The sequence below is a fragment of the Rhodofomes roseus genome, assembly GCF_022264815.1.
Source record: "Rhodofomes roseus strain CIRM-BRFM 1785 chromosome Unknown C8Q71scaffold_15, whole genome shotgun sequence".
Lineage (NCBI taxonomy): Eukaryota > Fungi > Basidiomycota > Agaricomycetes > Polyporales > Fomitopsidaceae > Rhodofomes > Rhodofomes roseus.
Window position 1 is genome coordinate 711,306 of NW_025952971.1, and position 18,963 is coordinate 730,268.

The 18,963-nt window shown below is 54.4% G+C and overlaps 7 protein-coding genes across 7 annotated transcripts; 3 read left to right on the forward strand and 4 right to left on the reverse strand.

The window, feature by feature from the left end:
- Positions 1 to 753: 753 nt before the first annotated feature.
- C8Q71DRAFT_149197 (Non-heme 11 kDa protein of cytochrome bc1 complex) lies at positions 754 to 1,774 on the reverse strand. Its single transcript, XM_047916613.1, has 5 exons — positions 1,465 to 1,774; positions 1,264 to 1,400; positions 1,056 to 1,074; positions 923 to 1,000; positions 754 to 867 (listed from the first exon to the last, which is right to left on the reverse strand). Exons 1-4 carry the CDS (start codon positions 1,627 to 1,629, stop codon positions 962 to 964), a joined length of 360 nt encoding a protein of 119 aa, XP_047777131.1. The 5' UTR covers positions 1,630 to 1,774; the 3' UTR covers positions 754 to 867; positions 923 to 961.
- Positions 1,775 to 1,787: 13 nt separating this feature from the next.
- C8Q71DRAFT_769785 (uncharacterized protein) lies at positions 1,788 to 3,950 on the reverse strand. The gene is made up of 4 exons (XM_047924301.1): positions 3,634 to 3,950; positions 3,117 to 3,574; positions 2,852 to 3,062; positions 1,788 to 2,780 (listed from the first exon to the last, which is right to left on the reverse strand). The coding sequence occupies exons 1-4, from the start codon at positions 3,715 to 3,717 to the stop codon at positions 1,953 to 1,955; spliced, it is 1,581 nt and encodes a 526-aa protein (XP_047777132.1). The 5' UTR covers positions 3,718 to 3,950; the 3' UTR covers positions 1,788 to 1,952.
- A 917-nt stretch (positions 3,951 to 4,867) lies between these two features.
- Positions 4,868 to 5,327, forward strand: C8Q71DRAFT_149253 (uncharacterized protein). Its single transcript, XM_047916614.1, has one exon. It carries the CDS (start codon positions 4,929 to 4,931, stop codon positions 5,226 to 5,228), a length of 300 nt encoding a protein of 99 aa, XP_047777133.1. The 5' UTR covers positions 4,868 to 4,928; the 3' UTR covers positions 5,229 to 5,327.
- Positions 5,328 to 6,738: 1,411 nt separating this feature from the next.
- On the forward strand, positions 6,739 to 8,819 carry C8Q71DRAFT_838093 (uncharacterized protein; the record flags this gene model as incomplete). The annotated part of the gene is made up of 10 exons (XM_047926476.1): positions 6,739 to 6,813; positions 6,922 to 7,054; positions 7,113 to 7,175; positions 7,232 to 7,427; positions 7,506 to 7,588; positions 7,646 to 7,755; positions 7,804 to 8,000; positions 8,054 to 8,284; positions 8,335 to 8,455; positions 8,536 to 8,819. The coding sequence occupies exons 1-10, from the start codon at positions 6,807 to 6,809 to the stop codon at positions 8,817 to 8,819; spliced, it is 1,425 nt and encodes a 474-aa protein (XP_047777134.1). The 5' UTR covers positions 6,739 to 6,806.
- A 159-nt stretch (positions 8,820 to 8,978) lies between these two features.
- On the reverse strand, positions 8,979 to 11,163 carry C8Q71DRAFT_711015 (cytochrome P450; the record flags this gene model as incomplete). Its single annotated transcript, XM_047920782.1, has 13 exons — positions 8,979 to 9,066; positions 9,117 to 9,392; positions 9,449 to 9,530; positions 9,588 to 9,610; positions 9,666 to 9,832; positions 9,888 to 9,901; positions 9,964 to 10,081; positions 10,131 to 10,246; positions 10,302 to 10,450; positions 10,500 to 10,688; positions 10,741 to 10,767; positions 10,817 to 10,925; positions 10,980 to 11,163. The coding sequence occupies 13 exons, from the start codon at positions 11,161 to 11,163 to the stop codon at positions 8,979 to 8,981; spliced, it is 1,542 nt and encodes a 513-aa protein (XP_047777135.1).
- A 550-nt stretch (positions 11,164 to 11,713) lies between these two features.
- Positions 11,714 to 15,787, reverse strand: C8Q71DRAFT_797835 (RNB-domain-containing protein; the record flags this gene model as incomplete). Its single annotated transcript, XM_047925770.1, has 18 exons — positions 11,714 to 11,933; positions 12,003 to 12,258; positions 12,314 to 12,482; positions 12,538 to 12,661; positions 12,711 to 12,980; positions 13,046 to 13,152; positions 13,220 to 13,398; positions 13,486 to 13,554; positions 13,609 to 14,030; positions 14,090 to 14,252; positions 14,309 to 14,459; positions 14,516 to 14,605; positions 14,656 to 14,777; positions 14,833 to 14,991; positions 15,048 to 15,103; positions 15,158 to 15,318; positions 15,476 to 15,642; positions 15,691 to 15,787. The coding sequence occupies 18 exons, from the start codon at positions 15,785 to 15,787 to the stop codon at positions 11,714 to 11,716; spliced, it is 2,982 nt and encodes a 993-aa protein (XP_047777136.1).
- Positions 15,788 to 16,704: 917 nt separating this feature from the next.
- C8Q71DRAFT_769853 (histidine phosphatase superfamily) lies at positions 16,705 to 18,509 on the forward strand. Its single transcript, XM_047924302.1, has 7 exons — positions 16,705 to 17,039; positions 17,112 to 17,333; positions 17,389 to 17,565; positions 17,618 to 17,783; positions 17,872 to 18,001; positions 18,058 to 18,365; positions 18,431 to 18,509. The coding sequence occupies exons 1-6, from the start codon at positions 16,767 to 16,769 to the stop codon at positions 18,155 to 18,157; spliced, it is 1,068 nt and encodes a 355-aa protein (XP_047777137.1). The 5' UTR covers positions 16,705 to 16,766; the 3' UTR covers positions 18,158 to 18,365; positions 18,431 to 18,509.
- Positions 18,510 to 18,963: the final 454 nt, after the last annotated feature.

Sequence of the window (18,963 nt, forward strand, 5' to 3'; positions counted from 1 at the left end):
GAATCATTGACCGTTGGCATGTTGACCCATCATGCATATGTAGTGTACGTTCTAAACACACGTAAGTATCGCTAGACAACCAAAATGGCCCAGATGGTTGACCGCATGGGTTGCCGGACGACGCAGGGAAAGATTTGAACTCAGGCAGCAAAACATCTGTGATAAGTCTCATTCTGATTGTTGGAGAGAGGACTCAAGATCACGGTGAAAATAAATCCCGTACGCGTGTAAGACCGAGATGAGCGCAGTACGCTACCTTTGAGCCAGAAGCATAGCACACCTACATTCACCAACGTACACACTACACATGCCATTCCGACTCATCCGCCACGGGCATTTGCCGCTAGAACATCCAAGTCGACCCTAAATCGTCAACCTCCGCCGTGCGCACAACACAAAGGTCTTTTGTTTTACAATGGCCGCATCGGCCCTAGAAGTCGAAGGCGAACGCTCATCAAATTAGCAGAGGCTTCGAAGCATTCTCCAAGAAACGGTGAGAATTCGGGCAACGGGTATCGCCCCCACCCACTGTACTGGTCACGCTAGGGAAGATACCCCCGCAGTCAACCCGCAGTCGAGCGATCCTCCTAGTACTCTCGCACCAGGCACGCACGACCGGAGCCGCTGTACCATACCCGACCGACGTCCTGATCATTTCAAATGCAACAGACCCCGCGTACGAATCGCGCACGCAGGCCTTCATGCCCGTCAATCGCACCTAAGTACCACGCGCACCTGCTGACCCGCCGAGCTGTTCGCCCAGGACTGAGGATAAGGATTGGAGACGCAAGGGAATTATAATTTTCGCAGAGCCGTAGTCTGTCGGTCCGTCAAGACGTATCGTCCTACTACACTGCAGGCCATAATCTGCTCCGAGAGACAAGTCAGAACGTGTGCATGCGCAGCGAGTATGAAACCGTACCTAACTCTAAGGTCAGGTCGGGTTGCGGAGGGGCGGCCTCTACTTGAGCTTGGCGAAGAGCTTCGGCGCAACGCAGCCCTGAGTAAACCGGGTCAGCCGGTGTGTATGCGGAGCGTGGGTTGTAGGGACGTACGTCGACGCAGTGCATCATGCTTTGAGACAGACGAAGTTAGCTAACATGACAAGGGCGCAGTAGGACACGGGGCTCACTGGTCTAAACGAGTCACCCACACGCATTCGGAACATGTCAGTAAACCACTCATATGCAAGGAAGACATACGCACAGCTGTCGAAAAAACCTCAGTACCCGCAAAGCACGCGACACGCAGCAAAGAAACCGCACGCACAACTCCTCAATGCAATCCTCGTGCTGGTACCCGTTGCCCGCGTTGACCTTCTCCTCGCAGTGCCGGAAGTGCTCCGTCGCAGTCTTGCACTTCGCCGACTCCTCGCACTCCTCCCGGAGCGCAGGCAGAATCTACCACCCCATCAGCCCTCCCGCTCTTACAAACCAAAAACAAAACGAGGATCGAGATACGCACGTCCTCAGGCTCCTCCTCCTCTTCCTCCTCCGCCTCACCCCCCTCCGCGCCCTCCTCCGGCTCGTCCGGGGTCACCTCCTCCTTATGCGCCTCGACCTCCGGGGGCGGCGCGTCCGCGTGCGCCGTAGGCAGGAACGACGAGAAGAACGACGAGAGGCTGCTCATGGCGTCCTACGACCTAGAAGCAGAAACGCGAGTACGTGAACTGGGAATTATAGACGGGCGAGCTGGCCAGCGGTGACGATGCTCTTCGATGGGCACGGGAAGAGTCGTGTTGCGCGGCGGCAACGCCCGAGGGCCCGGTCGCGCGTTGCCGGACCCGAGCGCGAGGCTGGGCAGCCAATCAGATGCAGGCGTCTACGACGCCGAACGCAGTGCTGTTATTGTTCAACTTCAAGTACATGCAAAGTACATGCAGGGTAGTGTGAATATATCATGGTGGTTCGGCTCGAGATTATATTCCTTACTCTCTCGCCTACTCGTGACATTCACCCAAGCTCCAGCAGAGTGACCACGCCCTGCGTCGACGCCAACGCGACCACACCCAACTCCTCCACATAGTCCATCGCTGTCCAGTTCCCCACACTCCCGCTCCCCGCCTGGCGCACAAACACCGTCCGCGCACTCACCACGCCCTCCCCTCCCTCCGAGGCCTCTCCCCCATTGGCATGGTCGCTGAACATCGCGTCGCGCAGCGGCCCCGCGAACACCGTGCCCGCAATAACCTCCTTCTCCTGGCCCGCCGGCCAGTCCCTCGCTGTCTCCGACTGGTGCACGTCCAGGTCGGTGAGGTCGACGCTGCGCGCGGGACGCGGCTGGATCCACAGGGCGGTGCCGTACGCCCCGAGGACGATGGCGGTACACCGGAGGAAGCCGCGCACGGAGGGCGAGGACAGGCTGGAGTGGACCGGCGGGAAGAGGTAGGGTGCTGGTGGGTGGGATGTGCGGCCCCCGCTGGGACTTGTGCCGAAGGATGGAGCCTCCTCTTGTGACGAGTCGACCTCGACCTCTGTGTATGCGGGGTTGGGCTCGAGCACGTACAGGTCGAGCGTGTGCACGTCTGACAACCACGGGTCGTCGCTCTCGGCGCGCAGAAGGATCGAAAGAGGCGCGATGGAAGCATCCGAGCCCTGCCGTTGCATCTGCACGTTGACACTGACTCCGTCGATCCACCCGAAGGAATGGAATGCGAGCGGACGGTACGTCGGACATTCGTCCGGCGGTTGCAGGACGGGTTCCGGGAAGAGCTCGATGGAGCGCGCGCGCACCACGAGGATGCTTTTGTGCGCGAACACCACTTGCAGGCATCTGTTATACTGTGCACGGAACACTGATGAGCGGCCAGACTACCTCGAGCAGGGAACGTGTCACTCACAGTCAAACTCACCTGGAAGTGTTGGTCGACAGGCTCATCGGCACCTTGCAGCAGGGCCAGCTCGTCCGTCTTCCAGTTCGTGATCACCGTCCTGCAGGAATCATCGCTGTACGCAAGCAGGTCGCCCCGAAGCGCGATGGGCCTCATCGCAGTGTCGATGGTGCCAATAGACCGAAAGCAATCATCGTCCTTCTCCAGCGCGAGTAATTCGATGCGCTGCGCGCTGTCACGACCACGCGTCGGCTGATAAGCACCAATACAGGAACGATGTACTGACCTCCCGTGCTGATGAGTCGATACGGCGATGGCCACCTCCGAATCTGCATCCGAGTTCGCCACCAGTCCTGTGATGATTGTGCCCTTGGGCGACCACTTCGCGCGCATCACCGACGCCGCGCCTCCCACAGCCATGCTCTCCCAGCAAGCGACGACCGACCAGATGCCCTTCGACAGCGTTGCGACCCGCCGGCCGTCATGCCCAGGCAGAATCCGCACCTCCTCGACGCCCGTCCCGAAGCTTGCGCGAAACTCCAGCGCCTCCCTCGGCAGCGCCTCCGGCGACCGCCAGAACGCCCCGATGCGTATCGCACGGCAGACGGCGTGCTCTAGCTCTGCCGCGTTCATGGTGGCGAGTTGCTGGCGCGGGAAGGGAAATCCGGCGGAGAGCACCTGGGTGAGATAGGCGTTGCGCCAGACGATGAGCATGCGCGAGATGAGCTGCATGTGCTTGCAGGTCTGGCCGGATGTTGTCACTCGGCTGCATGGGTTGGAATGGGAGCACTCGCGCAACACACCTGCCTCATCGCGAGGATAGAGCGCACGGGCATGAAGCTGAAGAGCAGGATGAGAGTATCATCGTCAACATCGGACAGACGCATCACTCAGCGTCACTGGTTGGAGAGCAAGGGGCTTAACCCAAAAATTATGCTGGAGACTTTGCAGCACGATGTCTGGAAGGATACTTGAAAGCTCCGCGGTCGTGAACAAGTCGAGTTCCCCGCCACCGACCTGCGGGTGGCTGCAGTCGTACAGCTACGGCAATTGCCGGTTTATTCTCACGCCCTCCCACCGTATAAATTCTGCGCACGCGCGTTTCGCTTTTCAATCCTTCCACGATCAAAAACGCCCATGACGAAACTCAGCAGCGAGATGAGCACGACCGTCCTCGGACGTGTCGGCGTTGACATCGCTCGTTCGGCACCTTACCTTGTTACATTTTAAAGGGACGGGCTTTATGGATCTGAGGGCGTTCTTTGACGTGGAGGATGCCTTGTCGTCGTTGACAACTTTGCTGTATGTAACATTCTTGTTGATGCAGATGACTGGAATATCCTTGGAATACTTGTGCATCAAACCGCGCTTGGGGTCTGCGTCTGGGATTGTGTTTGCGTCCCAGAATGCACGACCTACCGTGAATACCGCGTGAGGCTCGAGAGACATCGAATTCCCGACATGTTCACCAACCCCCATGTCTCATTGTACCCTACTGTGTTGTATCTTATCGTGCTTCTCGACACCCAGGCGGACGAGCGTGCACGCTCGATTACGCTCTGAACAACTGCGGAGGAAACGATGTACATTGTTGTTTACGTTCCTCCTCAGCCTCAGTACAATCAAGGGAACATTGCCTGAGTGCGTTGTGCGTCGCTGCGCTCAACACGTCGGCCGCCGCCGTGAATTGCTCGGTATTCGTGAGCGGACGTGCGGGGTAAGAAGTGGTTTGAGGGTAGCCCAAGTCTGTGAAAGGAGCCGGTCAGTGCCCTCTGAAAATCTGAAGGTTCGGTAGACATCGTAAGCGTCTAAGTTACTAGTATATTAATGCCAATGGCAGCTGAGTGCTTGACTCTTGAGGTCACTGGACATACTTATGGTGGTATGCTCGGTGATATTCAACATCTGCAGGTAGAGATCCGCACTGGCACTATGGCACAGACCTCGGAAGTTCATCTCTTGAGACGGCGGCATCGTGCACATGAAGCTCTGCGACGGCGTACCGGTTCATCGCTGACAATGTGCTCCCAAAAAATCCTCACAATCAGGTTTTCACGCTGAATCATAATCGGAGGGCATTATCCGAAGGCTTTCCTGCATGGCATCGCGTCAACGACTAGTTCTTCCGTTTTCATTATGCCCGACCTTGGGGACTCACCGAGTATTGATTCCGAGTATTGATTGTCGTTGTACAGTCGTCGACGGGCCGCGCCTGTCATTCAGCTTGATTATAATTAGATCGTACTTGATGTCTTTAGGGCTACGTCGATCAGGGGCGTACTATTCCCACTGGGCTAGCGATAACCTGCATATTTTTACACGGCTCTGGGAACGAGAACGTACCGGGGCCAACACGGCTATTCCAAGCGATTCCAATGTGTTTCTCCTCGTATTGTAGCTTGGATTCAAACGTCCGTAGGGAGGGCTGTATCCGGAGTCCGCAGTAACGCTGAATCTCGCTGAGAGATGCGACGGTCTACAGTGCTACACTGAGCTGGCGAATATGGCACAACGAATGTGTCAGTCGGTCGAGCTCGAATACCGTTGCTGTTTGCTAACCTGGAGGTGCTGAGGCTGGTGGCCGTCGACCTCGAGGGGCTTATTTCGACCGGTTCAAGAGCAGGTTTCCTCCAGCGCTGTACACTGAGGAATGAAGGTCGGACCTCGTGGTGCCTTGAGCACCCGTTGTTCTATCGATGCAGCGGTGGGCGGAATGCCGCGTAGACATGATAAATGGATCAACCATTGCCACGGCCGATATCCCTGCGGGTCAGTCAGCGCTCTTCTCGTATGTAAGACTGAGCGGGGCAGAAGGATCAGCAAGCGACCAGGGAGAATCCTCGCCGAGATTATACTCGAGCCGGGTGGTGTCCATCATGACTGTGGAGTTCGTGTGGCTTCGGTCAAAGTGCTTCGAACTGGCTGACACGATGCCGAGGTCGCTGGCTTTTGTACATACTGTGCACTGTCCATGAGACCGCTGCTCAGTCAAGTGAAGGAACGACGAACCGTGAATATGGTGAGGAGTTTACGGCAAAAGAACGAAGGCGAGCGACTTCGAAGTGAGCCAGGACGGCACATGCCGCAAGGCACGTTGGCACAGGAAGCGGTGCGCAAGCGAATAGCACGGCCATGCTGGTCCTGTTCTAAAGGGGTCGCACTTGGCACTTCTTCAAGTTTTTGCTAAGTCAGGGACATAAAGAACATGTACTGGGTCTGCTGATATCGTCAGGCATTCACTTTGCCATCTATCGATTGCTCACCTTCATATCCTCTTGCAGCGGCAGGCAAGGCTAGGGCATGCACGGGGCTTAGCACTGAAGAGCACTGATGCGCTTTCGGTGGCCGTGGGCGCTCCGTCAAGGAAGACAATGTGGCTCACTAGGATGCGAACGTCGGGTTCTGGACGAGAAACAGAAACACTCGCCTCATAGTAAGCCAGTCGCCGGCCGTGAGTCCGTTGCCAATCAAGTTCGGACGTAGCCGGGAAGTCTCTTCTTAAGACACTGCAGTGCTGGCTAGTAGCACTTGCAGGCGCCTGGTCCGAGGTTCCTTCCAGAGGGCGATATAATTACACACGCAGCTCAGCGGGGAATGTGATGTGGATCGGGCCCCCGGCCTACTAAGCTATACAGTGGCCCATTCCGAGCCGCCGGGTAACGGTCACCGCAGCAAGACGGAATGAAGTAGTGCTGAGCTCACCAGTGCACTGTCAAAACGCAAGTATGCTCAGACATACCCATTGACAAAGTGTACGCCCTTGGCTGAACTTGAGCTTGATCCGGGTAAAGGCTCGGGGCAACAACATCAGGACTCGACGGCGCGGTCCGAACGAGAATGCTTCCGTAATAGGCAAGTGCGTTGTTGTACAGTGGCGCGCGAGTCGGACCGTCCGTTCAGCGGTTCAAGTCGACGACCCTCGACTCGAAGCCTCGAGCAACTCAGGCCAATCACACTCTCAGTTCAGAGGTAGGTCATGGTACTGCCACTAGTGAATGTGCAGATGGATGTTCATTCACTGCTCTCAGCTACGACATGGAAAGTATGTCACTGACTGACCCGACTGAATCAAGTATCTGACCGGTTTCTAGCGACGGCTTCTGCCAGTGGGACGACATGGATACCCCCAATCTATGATTGCTCGAGAGCTCCAGAGCTGGAATGGAACACGTCCGTACCGCATGATGAAATGATGCCCTACAATTTTGCTCGAAGCGCAAAGTGGTGCGCAAAGTTTCTCGCGTGACAACACGAAGATGTAGATGACGTTGCATGCTTGCAGGTGTCCTGATGGATCAGCAGTACTATCTCAATGTGAAGATCGCACATTTTACTTACCAGACCTGTGAGTTTTTTTCCGGGACGCACGTTTCGCAAAGCTGACTCGATGTCCCATTCAAGACCAGCGAAATCTTCATTTGCCGACGATTCTAGTACACAAGGTTGCGCCACACATGCTCGTGTATTCAGACAACAGGGTCCGATACTTGATTATGTGTGGTACCCATCCGCTAGTACTGGCAACCCTGCAGCCTTTTGCTTTCTTGCCTCGGTACGCGAATGTCCCGTAAAGCTTTTGGATGCCAGTGACGGCAGGGTGAGTACATCAGTATATCATTGGCACTACTCCGACTCTCATACACACACCTCGTACTGGTGTCCTGCGCATGTCCAGCTGCGCGCATCGTACCGAATAGTGGATCACAGGGAGCGTCAGGTCGCACCTCATAGCTTAGCATTCAATGCAACTGCTGATAGGTCAATGGCTATCTGGACATGAATTGTAGTGCATACTGAACAAGCGTTGCTTTTCAGGTTCTACTGCGGATTTGAGGACGCGATTGAGGTGTTTGATGTCCAGCGGCCCGGAGATGGAACGCGACTACACATGTCAGCATCGAAAAAAAGTAAAGATGGGCTGAAGGGTATGTTCCGGCGGGTATAAGCTGCACGCCATAACTGATCGCCATTAGGTATAATATCCGCATTGGCATTCTCTGCCGATGCTAGCTCGGGGGTCTTTGCGGCAGGATCACTGAGCTCACCGGCCCCTTCTTCGTCCAACATCGCACTGTTCTCAGAAGCAACGGGAGAAGCACCAGTCATGTTTGTAGGTGCCGAGAGCCTCTCTCACGGCGCGACCTCCGGTATTCGTGCAAGCGTGACGCAGGTGAGATCAATGATCCGCTCGATTATGTCTCTTTGACCGCCTTTCATTTGAAGTTGATGTTCAATCCTGCCCAACCATATCTGCTCTACGCGTCCTTCAGACGTCATGAGTCTATCTATGCATGGGATTTGAGAGGTGACGTCAGTACTCCCGTATGCATATTCGACAAAGAAGCCCTCGAGTCGTCTGCGACAACCGAGCAAACGCGCAGGCCGGCCTTAACCAACCAGAAGATCAAGTTTGACATCGACATTTCTGGGAAAGTGCTAGGAGTGGGTGACCAGGTGGGTGCGCATTCATGTCGCTGCCCAGACTCTCACGCGCAGTTCTCCAGCACGGAAACATAACCCTTTTCGATGCTGCGCCAGGTGGGCGTGAGGCTACTTCCTTTCCGTCGGAGTCAGAAGCACAAGTTGCGCGACAGCTTCCGATTCTCAGGTATGCGGCACACGACGGTGAGTACTTCCCCGTCATTGGACAGAGTTTTGTCACCGCGCACCATACTATATCGTGACCATTCATTACGGATCTATAGATGCGATAGGCTCTGTTGGCTTCCATCCACTCCGCCCCGTCCTTCTCTCTGTTTCGGGTTCTCGACACTTTGATGGAAGCCCGCCTACGTCCAGCTCGAGCTCAGAGTCAGACGATGAAGCCGACGGGGACGCAGAAGGAGGCTACGTTTCCGCCGGACGTGCGAGGGCGGTGAGAATAAGTCGCAGAGGGCCGCAGCCCGCTACACATGATGCGTCCACGAAGTTATGGAACTTCGATTCGCGTGTCGAGGCTGAGAGAAGCACAACAGCTACCGCGTTTTGATCATGCGCACGACGAAGATCACTACACTTTGTAGGTGTACGATAACATCATTAGCAATGCAAAGCTAATGAGGCGTCCTGACGACCCTGATCGTAATAGAAGAATGCGGATCGCCGGAGCCTGTGAGCACAAGATTGGGAACGTGGAGAGGCAACATTTTCAGTCTAACTGGATCACAGCCGCGTGGATCAAGTCCTCGGCGGCCTTAGAGCGCGGCTTGAAGCCGCATTTGAAGGGAAGCGGATATCTATGCGATTAACGTTGAGCAACGAGCCTCGGAAGCGTTGTAAGACTCACGTAACGAGGCCTGTGGTGTAATCGCCAGAGGGTTCAATTGGATTCCCCTGATCGTCTAGCGGCTTGTAGATCTCCAGGCTCGACAAAATTGAAGCAATTGAGATCCACAGCGAAGAGCAGGCCAGATACCGTCCTGGACAGATGCGTCGGCCAAATCCGAATGCCGGTAGCTCTGCGTCCTTCATATCGGTGTTTAGCTGGCCATCCGGAGTCAAGAAACGTTCAGGAATAAATTCGTCTGCATGCGGAAAGCGGTTTTCATCATGCAGCATGGCCCTGCACGAGAATATAAACAAAGGAAGAAATAAGATCGACAGGCACAAATGACGTACCATCCGTTGCCGACGACAATTGCACCCGCAGGAAGTCGGTAACCACGGTACTCATCCTCGGAGACAAGGCGATGAGGGACAGCTAGTTTGGCATTCATCAACAAGAGCCGCCCAGACAACGCGTGTATGTTTTTCATACCTAAGGGTGTGACTGGACGCCATCTTTGTTGTGCGTGAGCAAACCTTCCGAGGCATTGACTAGACGGTGAGGGCCTACCTCAGGACTTCTTGTACCAAAGCAGTTATATACGGGAGAGATTGTTCGTCAGAAAAATCAGGGAGGCGATCATTCCCAACAACGCCATCAAGCTCCGCTTGAGCCTTGCGCTGAACATCAGGATGTAGGAGCATTGCAAGAAAGAATGATCCGAGGGCCGAAACAGTCTGTATAGCTGTCAGAGGAAGGTCCACGGCCCGTATCCCTGAAGAAGTCACCAACCGTATCGGACCCGCCTACCAAAACGAGGGGTCAGCTGGCTTGCTTCGAATGAAATACAGATAGGAATAGCACTGACCCGTGTATGCTGCTGCGGCAACTCCGCTGAACAGCTTTTCCATATGTGTACTATCATCCTCTTCCTCGAGCGTGCCGAGTAAAGAGAGAACCATAGATGGGGGCGCCATGCCGTCGGCCTGGTAACGACGTCAGATGCACTCTAATGCGGGGAGGGCAAGGACCTACTATGGCATTTTTGACGGCTTTGAATGGCACTTCTACCATCGCTGTCGTAGACTTCCTCCACTCCGTAGCCTTCCGTTTGAAGTCCGCTCCCGGGAACCATGCAGGAACATGCTTGACTGAGAGACACCATTATGTGAGGAGAGCCGCGGCCGAGGACATTGAAGGACTTACGCCATGGGATCGAGTCCACGAGAAACGAGCCTGCATTGCCTGCCATTGCCATCGCATGTAGGGCACGCTCCGCGGTGGCTACGTACGGGTCATCTTTAGGTTGTACATCCAACCCATAAGCGACACCGATGATCAGTGAGCCGGCCATGCTGAAGAAGACATCAGACGCCGGTTCACTTGACGTCGCTGGATACGTACTGGCGTAGATGCCCCATGAAGTCATCGGGTGCGTCAAGTAGACGGCTCAGAAGGACTCTGGCCCCTCTGAGAGCTCTCGGCCTGTGCTGCAATGCCGCACTTGGGTGGAAGTACTGATGGAACACTCTCCGTCGTTCCCTCCATCTGTTGCCATATCCCATAAAAACGAAGTGCCAATCACATCCCACACTACAGCAGATTCAGCCACATGGACGAATGCATTTTGGCCTAGACAACTCACAGGTCGTTCAACATTGTCATTTTTGGTCTATGAACGAACATCAACGGAAGTGCGAGGGCGTATGGAAACAATATACCTGTCCGAATACAAGGCAGACCTCCTCTCGAATAGTTCATAGGCTGCATCGATCGTGTTCACGACGACGACGGGCGTTCCAGCAAGATTCAAGTAAATGACATCCGAGTCTAGGCCAATATAAAGCGTACTGTTACAAACAGTCACGAGATTACACGACGTACCGTATTGTTGCGACCAACGCTGGTATGCAAGCCATTCTCGGCTCTTTGGGACATCATAGATGTTCCCAAGGAGAGGGAGCCCCTTTGGGCCCGGTGGAAGTGGTCGTTTTCTACGGGTGGCGAGAGCTGCCGCCACAAAGGCAGCGAGGAGCACGAGTGAGATTGCTGGAGAGGGCACGACCATTAGAAACGAAATGCACTTGCCCTGACGAGACCGTCGAGATGCCCTTAAGTACTTTCGTGTGCCTTTCATTTAGGGCGAAGCATTCCGCTCAGATCAGACATACATGCAGGGTGTCCGGAGAATGCTTACGGAAATAAAGCATCACTGCACGCATTTAGACGGTCAGTACCGATTACTGGGTGAGAATAGCTTCCACGCACGATTTGTTAGGTAAGGCAGTCTGGGATGGATCCTCATTCCGTGAGATCAAATATAGCAGCACGAAAAGCGGAAGAAGTGTTGGAGGCCCACGCTTGCCTGCATGGCTTCTTGATCCCCGACTGTTGTTCACTTAGAAGAAGAAGAAGGATCCGAGTGGCAGGGTTGATCATAAGATAAGATGCAAGAAGTCTATGATGGCCACGCCGCGATTCTCTGTTTGAAGTGCCGAATCTGAGCGACGTCACCAGGGTCTCTGCATACATGTGTTCGCCGGGAGTTACCTTCCGGTCTTGGCACCGGGCATAACTCGACCGAATATCGGACGTGACAAGTCGTGTAGGTGAAGAGCCTACAACGTACTAGAGTCAACTGGACTTCTCAACGTCATCTTCACCCGACCGCGTTGGGTGTTTTTATCCTTCTCGACCTCTATCTCGACCGTTACCTTGTCGAATACCGCGATAGTAGTGCCAACGGCCTCGGGAGAAGCAGCAGGCACGGTCATAGTGTATGCGTCGGGATCGAACTGCGTCTCCCGCTTGAACGTCACAAGGCCCTCGATGCCCAGTCTAGAGAACACAACGCAGTGGTTAAGCTTAACCTTTTCTACGGAGTTAAGCAAATTGAGTTGGACCCACTTTGACACATACACCGCCAGACCATTTCTGAAGGTGCGGATAACGAAGGCTTCTTCCGTAGTTGCCTTGCCCTTTCCGCGAGACTTGAGAGCCAATCCGACATAGAACTCCACGCTGGCACGGCCTGCCATTTGAGCCATCCTATGACGTCGATTCACGACGTCGAGAACTCGCTCAACGTGGCTCTTGGAATGCAGCGTGGCATGTAACGACGAGTACCCGATCGCAGCAGAAAGCTGTCGATGCACGAGCACATCTATAGATGCCCTCGTCAGCGATGGTCAAAGTCATTGCGGGGCTCCGCGGCTCACCGGCGTACCGCCTGATGGGGCTTGTGAAGTGTGTGTATATTGAACTCGCTAGACCGTAATGCCCGAACGTATCACGGGCTACGCTTCCGGAACAGAAGTATTCCGCCGACAGCATGCAACGCGTTGCCATGATGCGTACCAAAGTATTGAAGGCGGGCTCGTTGGGATCCTAAAAGCGTCATTCTGAAAATTGAACCCCCATCACACTGACTCAGGCAACTCACTAGGCATTTGTCCAGCGAATCCGCGAGGGCACGAGAACTGGAGACATCAAGAGTCAATCCCTTCCGCTTCTGGAGGATATCTTGCAACTTCTCGAAATTCGAGCGTGGTGGAGGCAAATGTCGTCTGTAGGGAAATGAATTTCAAGATGCACTTGGTATGGGAAAGCACGGACCGTAATACGGCAGTCTGTGGGAAGGCCTCTTCTATTTTGCGCGCTACGCTGATGTTCGCGAGCAGCATGAACTCCTCGACAAGGCTGTTTGTCTCGCGCAATTCCTTCTGCTCGACGTCGATGGGGTCAGAAGATTCAGAGCTATCCAGCTGGATCTTGACTTCGGGCGAGGCGAGATTCAGTGCACCCGCAGCCATTCTGTTCGCCTTCAGCTTCTGCGCGAGAGAATTAAGCAGTCTGATGCTCTTTGTAAGGTCATCGTCGAGCTTCCTATGATCGGCACGTGCATTTGACTTCAGCATTGCAACTTCCTGTCCCGAGAATTGAGAACGTACGGATCATCCTTGCGGATCTGGGCCTCCTCATACGTAAATGCCGACTTCGAGGCAATAACGGATTTGGTGAACCGGACATTGACAATGTCGGCTTCAGGCGTTAATTCCTGCGTTAAGCAATAGCAATGTGCATGAAGGCGCTGTGGTAACAACCATGTCCGTGAAAGCGCCCACCCAGATCACGGAGAATGCCAGACGCTCTACATGCGGTCGCAGGGAGCAGAGATTCGTGCCCAAAAGCGCCGGCAACATGTCAATGCGCTTGTCAACCAGATATACCGTGGTTCCGCGCGCAGCAGCTTCGCTATCCATTGGGTTGTCCGGGTGAACGAAATGAGAGACGTCGGCGATATCTTGGAGTTTTGCGAACGTCACAATGTAGGGCCCCCAACGCGAGGTCAGACTTAGAGAAAACGTGATTCAAGAGTCGGAAGACTTACGAACGCCGGCTTCGATGTTCCCGTTAGGAAGTGTCCGTGCGTGAAGCGCATCGTCAATGTCCTGGCATCCTGGAGAGAGTTGAGTCAGCGCAACCTTTAGATCTAGGAATTCGATATACTGACCGGGGGGGTCTATACTGCAGATGATGAGGTCTCTCAGGTCCTCCCTGTCCCTCCAAACCGGGTTGTCAGCGGTCTTGGGCGGCACAACCCAGTGGTCACCCTCCGGCGGCAAACAGTCAAGAATAGCTTTCCCGAAGGGCCTGTATGGGATGTCGAACTCTAGCAGCAAACTCTCCTGCTCGGCCTCTTTGCTCTCAACCTTCCCCAGCGCACGTACGAAGTGACCCTCGGGGTAGCGAGATGTACTATCCCATCGGTCTATGGTGACTAAGATTTTTTGACCGAGCAAGGCGGGCGCCTGGCGTGTGCGAAGGCGTATACGAGGGAGGAGCCGGGACACGGGTGTGGCGAATACCGTTTGCTGAGACAGCGATGTAGTGTTGGAAGACGTCAAGGACGTGCTGTCAATGTGACAAACATAACTGGAATCGCGGTGGATCCTGAGTAAACCGCTCCATATGACTAGCATAAAAATACTTACGACCTCCAGTTACGTTTGATGATGCCGACGACACGGCCCGTGGGTTGTCGAACAGACGCTTCTCTTCGTGCCCGCTCCGCTTGCAAAACCTTACGCTCGGCGATGGCCTCTTCATCGTCGTTCTCCTCTTCGGACTCGTCCGCATCGTCATTCCTCAATGTTGCTAATTGGGGAAATCATGAGTTCATACTGAATGACTCGGCACAACAGTGTACTTACTCTCTTGCTCAACGACCTCGTCTGCGGGCGCCTTCCATTCACTTTCGCTGAACACCTCGACCGCCACGACGTCACCTTGCACAGCCCTGTTCATATTCTCCCGACCAATCAGAAGGATCGGTTTGTCGAACGCGGCCACTGGTACATTTCCCTATAGGATCTGCACCGTTATCATCAGGTCCTTTGGCGGAATCGTGTTTGCCGTACCTCCAAATAGTTGTATTGATTAGCATTGAAGTGCCCTTGGTGGAGTTGTCCGGACTTGACCCCTGCGCCTAACGTTGACATCGGCAGATACTGCATGTAGACCTTAGTACAGGGGTCTTCTGTAAATGATCGGCACTGACATCCGGGTACAATGCCTGCCTGGCAGAAGCGACTCTGGTCGGTTCAACCTCATCTGATCCGGGGGCAGACAGGAGATCCAGTAGTTTGGAAGTGTCTTGAAGCGCTTCGACGTATTTACGCACTATACACGGAGCAGCGTGTCAGGCTTGGTTGATGGGGCCGTGGCGAAGACGAACCTGAAATGGACACGAGCCCTTCTTTTTCTGCTTTCTGACGATTTGCCACGTCATCCGACAGCAGGACAACTGTCGGTGATGGTCTCGAAGGTTGCCCTCGTACGGGAGGCCGAGCAAGGGAAATATGAGTTTTGTACCACGCAGTAGCCATGCGGATCCCTGGAAATGAATGCGTAAGATGTAAGAACGCCGCAGAACATGCCTATAGAACACACCGCGGTCATTTCTGTCATTAGGTGATTCGCCTTCCTCTCGAATCACGGCCGTCTCGCTGGAATAAAGGCTGTCACTACTACGCGTCATTCCCAGTATCCGAATAGCTTACGATCTATATTCATTGTAGAACACCCATATGCGCTTGTCTTCGGCTCGAATGAGCGCTTTCAGACGATTATAGAGTGGAAGCGACCGATGTCGCACTTCTTCCATTACTGTTTGCAAGAGGATGATGGGTGGGTTAAAGAGGTCCGATTCCATTAAGTCCATCTGCAGAGGACAAATGAGATAGTGTTCACGTCCGGATAATTGGGAATAAGCAAAGGGCACGAATGTCTGTTATGTCGCCGTTGTATGCGCACTTGTACCGAGAAGTTTTAGTTGCGCGCGAAGAGTCAGTTCAGACAGCAAGAACCCTTCGACGAACCTGGGCGAGGAAGACATTCGTGTCTGGTAAGACGAAATGGCCGTTCGGGTACTGTGCGTGGGCAGATGACCCAGACGATGGCAGACTGAAGTCTCTCAGGTCGTGGCAGACGCTGCAGCCATCGATTCCGCAGCCTACATCGTCCCGCAGGTATCTTTCGCGGAGGACTACTCATTGCGTTAGAAATAATATCATGGCTTGAACAACCGCCAAACCTTTGATCACCTTCCCTCTCGCCGTTTTCTTGAAGAATTTGCGTTGCGTGAGAACCGCTTCCGTCCGGGGACGTTTCCTGATAGTGATATCTACCATGTTTGATCCCTAAAAAATCGTTGCACCTTTGGTGCAAGAAAGACGGGGTTGTCTGAATCTCTGCGAGGGTCAGTGGAAAGAGGCAGTCCTGGTTCTTGGTGAAGCGGGTGGCGGTCCGACAGGGTGGATTACAAACGGGTCCCACTGGTCCCGCATTATCCAAATATGGCATGTGTAAAAGTCCCGGGGACGTCGGCGACCAATGCAATCACTCATCGGAGTTTGATCGGAGTCACAGTTCACTTAACTTAGCAGCGGCTTGTTGTGCGACTGCTTCCATCTTCTCTTCGCCCTCAAATCCGACATGCAGATGCTCTCTGTCGTCAAAGAAAGTCGATGAGTAAGTAAGTACAAAGTCTCTGATTGCCAAGCCAGTGCTACTTGAACTATATTTTACGAGCCTAGAGTTCCGACCCACTTCTCACTTCCCGCTTTGCCTTTGCAAATCCCTTATATCGATACGCCGAACCCGGATCCATCGGAAACCTCACGATGTTGCTGCGGATTCTGCCATCGAGGTTTTCATTTACTCGTCTCGGTCGAACAACGTTGGCTTCCTAATCAATATCGCCCGTTCTCGCCCCTTGCCGGTTCTCAGCCTGCATTGCAACCGATTGCAACCTTAATCTTTGACGTACAGGTCCTGTCTCCTCATCGCTACGCTATGCCTAGACCTGGTCGGGGTGCTCGGGTTGCGGCGGACAAGTCTAAATGTAAATCATGGGCAGCTGTCAGTACGGGTCCCGCAGCGGCGTTGAGATAGAGATGTGGCGTTATACGTCGTACACGCAGCGCATCTAATCTGTACGGTGATAGGACCTCCTAGGAACAGCGACGCACGTTGCTTTCCTGGTAACCCGCCTTCCACTTCCGACTATAGTTTCACAGCAGGTCAAGAGGAGAACCGGCCCTCATAAGGAGAACCACGGAGTCATGAGCGTACGTCCCCCCAATCTTCCGCATCTTCCTATCGTCAACGATGAAGTTGGTGCAGGCGCGCTGGCTAGGCTTCATACTCCAAATCCCCGCTCGGACGGTGTTAGCACTGTCGACGGATCCGGAAATTCCAGTCTATAACGGCGTCTGCTCTACCACGGGGGTGTATAATACGTCCTTCACACCTGCGAATCTCCCTTGGAACACCTACAACTATTGCAACGCGCCCCATATCAACGCGGCTCATTACGAAGCTCCAGACAACGCTCCAGACGCGACGCTCGTCTACCTGAATGCGGTGATTCGCCACCACAAGGTAGAAGGGTCGTTCCCGTAGATCTGTCCGCATAGTGGCGCCGCTCACGACAACGATGACGGACCGCTACAGAGAACTCCGGACAACCTGTATCCTGAAGAGGGCGAACTCAACCAGGAACCATGGAACTGCTCTAATTTCCTGCAGTTCAATAACGGAGGCGGCACAACTCACATCTTCCACGAGACGTACAGCCCGCCTTGGCACCCCTTTCTCGTTCAAATCTGGAATGGCACGTGTGACGAAGGCCAACTGACGTACGAAGGACTCCAAGATGCCATTAGCCACGGAAAAGTACGTGCCTGCGGCTCCCGTCCTGTCTTCTTGGTCAAGATAACACCGTGCGCAGGACTTCTGGTCTGTATACGCCCAAAAGCTGGGCTTCTTGGAATCAGTCAATGAACAGGATATCTTCGTTCGCACGTCCGTTGCAGATCGGACTTACCAGGTAGCGGGAGGTCTTCTGACAGGGATGGACCCCACAATGGCGACCAAGACGTTCCCGGTCCTCACACAGCCATCTGTGGTTTGTAATCTTACAGCATGCCAGCGCAAGAACTGAGATGTCTGGACACCAGATTGATTCGATCGTTCCAGACTATTCGTGCCCAAACGCAGACAACATCCGCTCTGCATACCAGTCTGTGACCGCGTGGACCGGTCACCTCGAGGAGAACGCGGACTTGCAAGAACGCCTAACCACTATGCTAGGCGTTAGTGGCAATACAGCCTGGACCTCTTGGTGTGAGTGCGCCTCTCTTGATCCTCCCTGGATCGAACGCTTATCTTTTCCCTCTGGCCGTACCCCGACGATGCGAACGGACGCCACCAGACGACCACTTCTTCGACACATTCAGTTCGCGGACGTGCCATGGGCACCCTCTGCCATGCAACGCTTCCGGTGCATGCGTTACTGTGGAAGATGCCGCTCGCGTGTTCGCCATTGGAGACTGGGAGTACAAGTACGTTTGGGTGTCTTTGTTTCCGCTGCTTCCTGATTCCATCTGCTGCTTCTCAGCTACATATGGAATACGGCGGAAAATGCGACGACTTACTCACAGCTTACGTTCGGTGCGCTCCTCCCGCACGTCCGTCATGAGGATCTTGCTTCGCGCTGACTACAAGCGCACGGCGACTTCCGTAACAGGCGTGTTTTTCATGGAACTCGCGCACAACTTCAGGATGTTCCGTTCCGGCGGAGAAACGCACAGGCTTAGATTCTACGTCGGACACGATGGGTCGATGATTCGGCTCGCTTCTCTGCTAGGGATAGGGAAGGTCGCCCCGCTGCGTTGGCCGGCTATGGGATCGGAAATCGTTATGGAGGTAAGGATCAGTGGGCGAGTGAACGTGCCGATGATCGCTGACCAAGGCTGGGTTCATTCGCGCAGGTCTGGAAGACGACTGCGGGAGAACAGCATGTGCGAGTTATGCACGAAGGCACCATCGTCCCGGGGCTGGGATGGGTCGCCCTGGATGACTTCATCGATATGCTGGAAGCACAGATTCCTCCGAATGTCTTCGCGGCCTGTATGGGATCCTGACCCTGCACGCCCGGCGCATGCGGCGCGGCGTTGTCGCATCCCAAGTTGGCGTTGACGTACTGTGCGCGAGAACACCTATTGAATACGAGGCCTAGGCTGTCGTACGACGACTCAGATCCCCATAATCTCCCGAGTGATGACCGTCATGGCTCGTCCGATAAGCTCAAGCTTTCTGTGCAGATTCGCTAGTGCCTGGCAGTTGCTGTCTGCATGGCCAAGACACTATGCGGTTGATCACCAGCAGAAGCACGGCAGTCTCGAAGACTGTTTCGCGAACAGCTTCTCCCCTACATTCTCCACCTTTTGCGGATGCACCGAGTCCCCTGCCTGGACTAGCCATGGGCTTAATCCATAACGTTAATCTTGCACCCTTGACATCA

Coding starts and splice junctions, on each gene's coding strand:
- C8Q71DRAFT_769785 (XM_047924301.1), bottom strand. CDS start 3,717: ATGCGTCTGTCCGATGTTGACGATGATACTCTCATCCTGCTCTTCAGC. Junction 3,063..3,116: donor TCGACTCATCAGCACGGGAG/GTCAGTACATCG, acceptor TGGTCGTGACAG/CGCGCAGCGCATCGAATTAC. Junction 2,781..2,851: donor CTGTCGACCAACACTTCCAG/GTGAGTTTGACT, acceptor TTCCGTGCACAG/TATAACAGATGCCTGCAAGT.
- C8Q71DRAFT_149197 (XM_047916613.1), bottom strand. CDS start 1,629: ATGAGCAGCCTCTCGTCGTTCTTCTCGTCGTTCCTGCCTACGGCGCAC. Junction 1,401..1,464: donor AGGAGGAGGAGCCTGAGGAC/GTGCGTATCTCG, acceptor ATGGGGTGGTAG/ATTCTGCCTGCGCTCCGGGA.
- C8Q71DRAFT_149253 (XM_047916614.1), top strand. CDS start 4,929: ATGGCATCGCGTCAACGACTAGTTCTTCCGTTTTCATTATGCCCGACC.
- C8Q71DRAFT_769853 (XM_047924302.1), top strand. CDS start 16,767: ATGAAGTTGGTGCAGGCGCGCTGGCTAGGCTTCATACTCCAAATCCCC. Junction 17,040..17,111: donor CGGTGATTCGCCACCACAAG/GTAGAAGGGTCG, acceptor GGACCGCTACAG/AGAACTCCGGACAACCTGTA. Junction 17,566..17,617: donor TCCTCACACAGCCATCTGTG/GTTTGTAATCTT, acceptor TCTGGACACCAG/ATTGATTCGATCGTTCCAGA.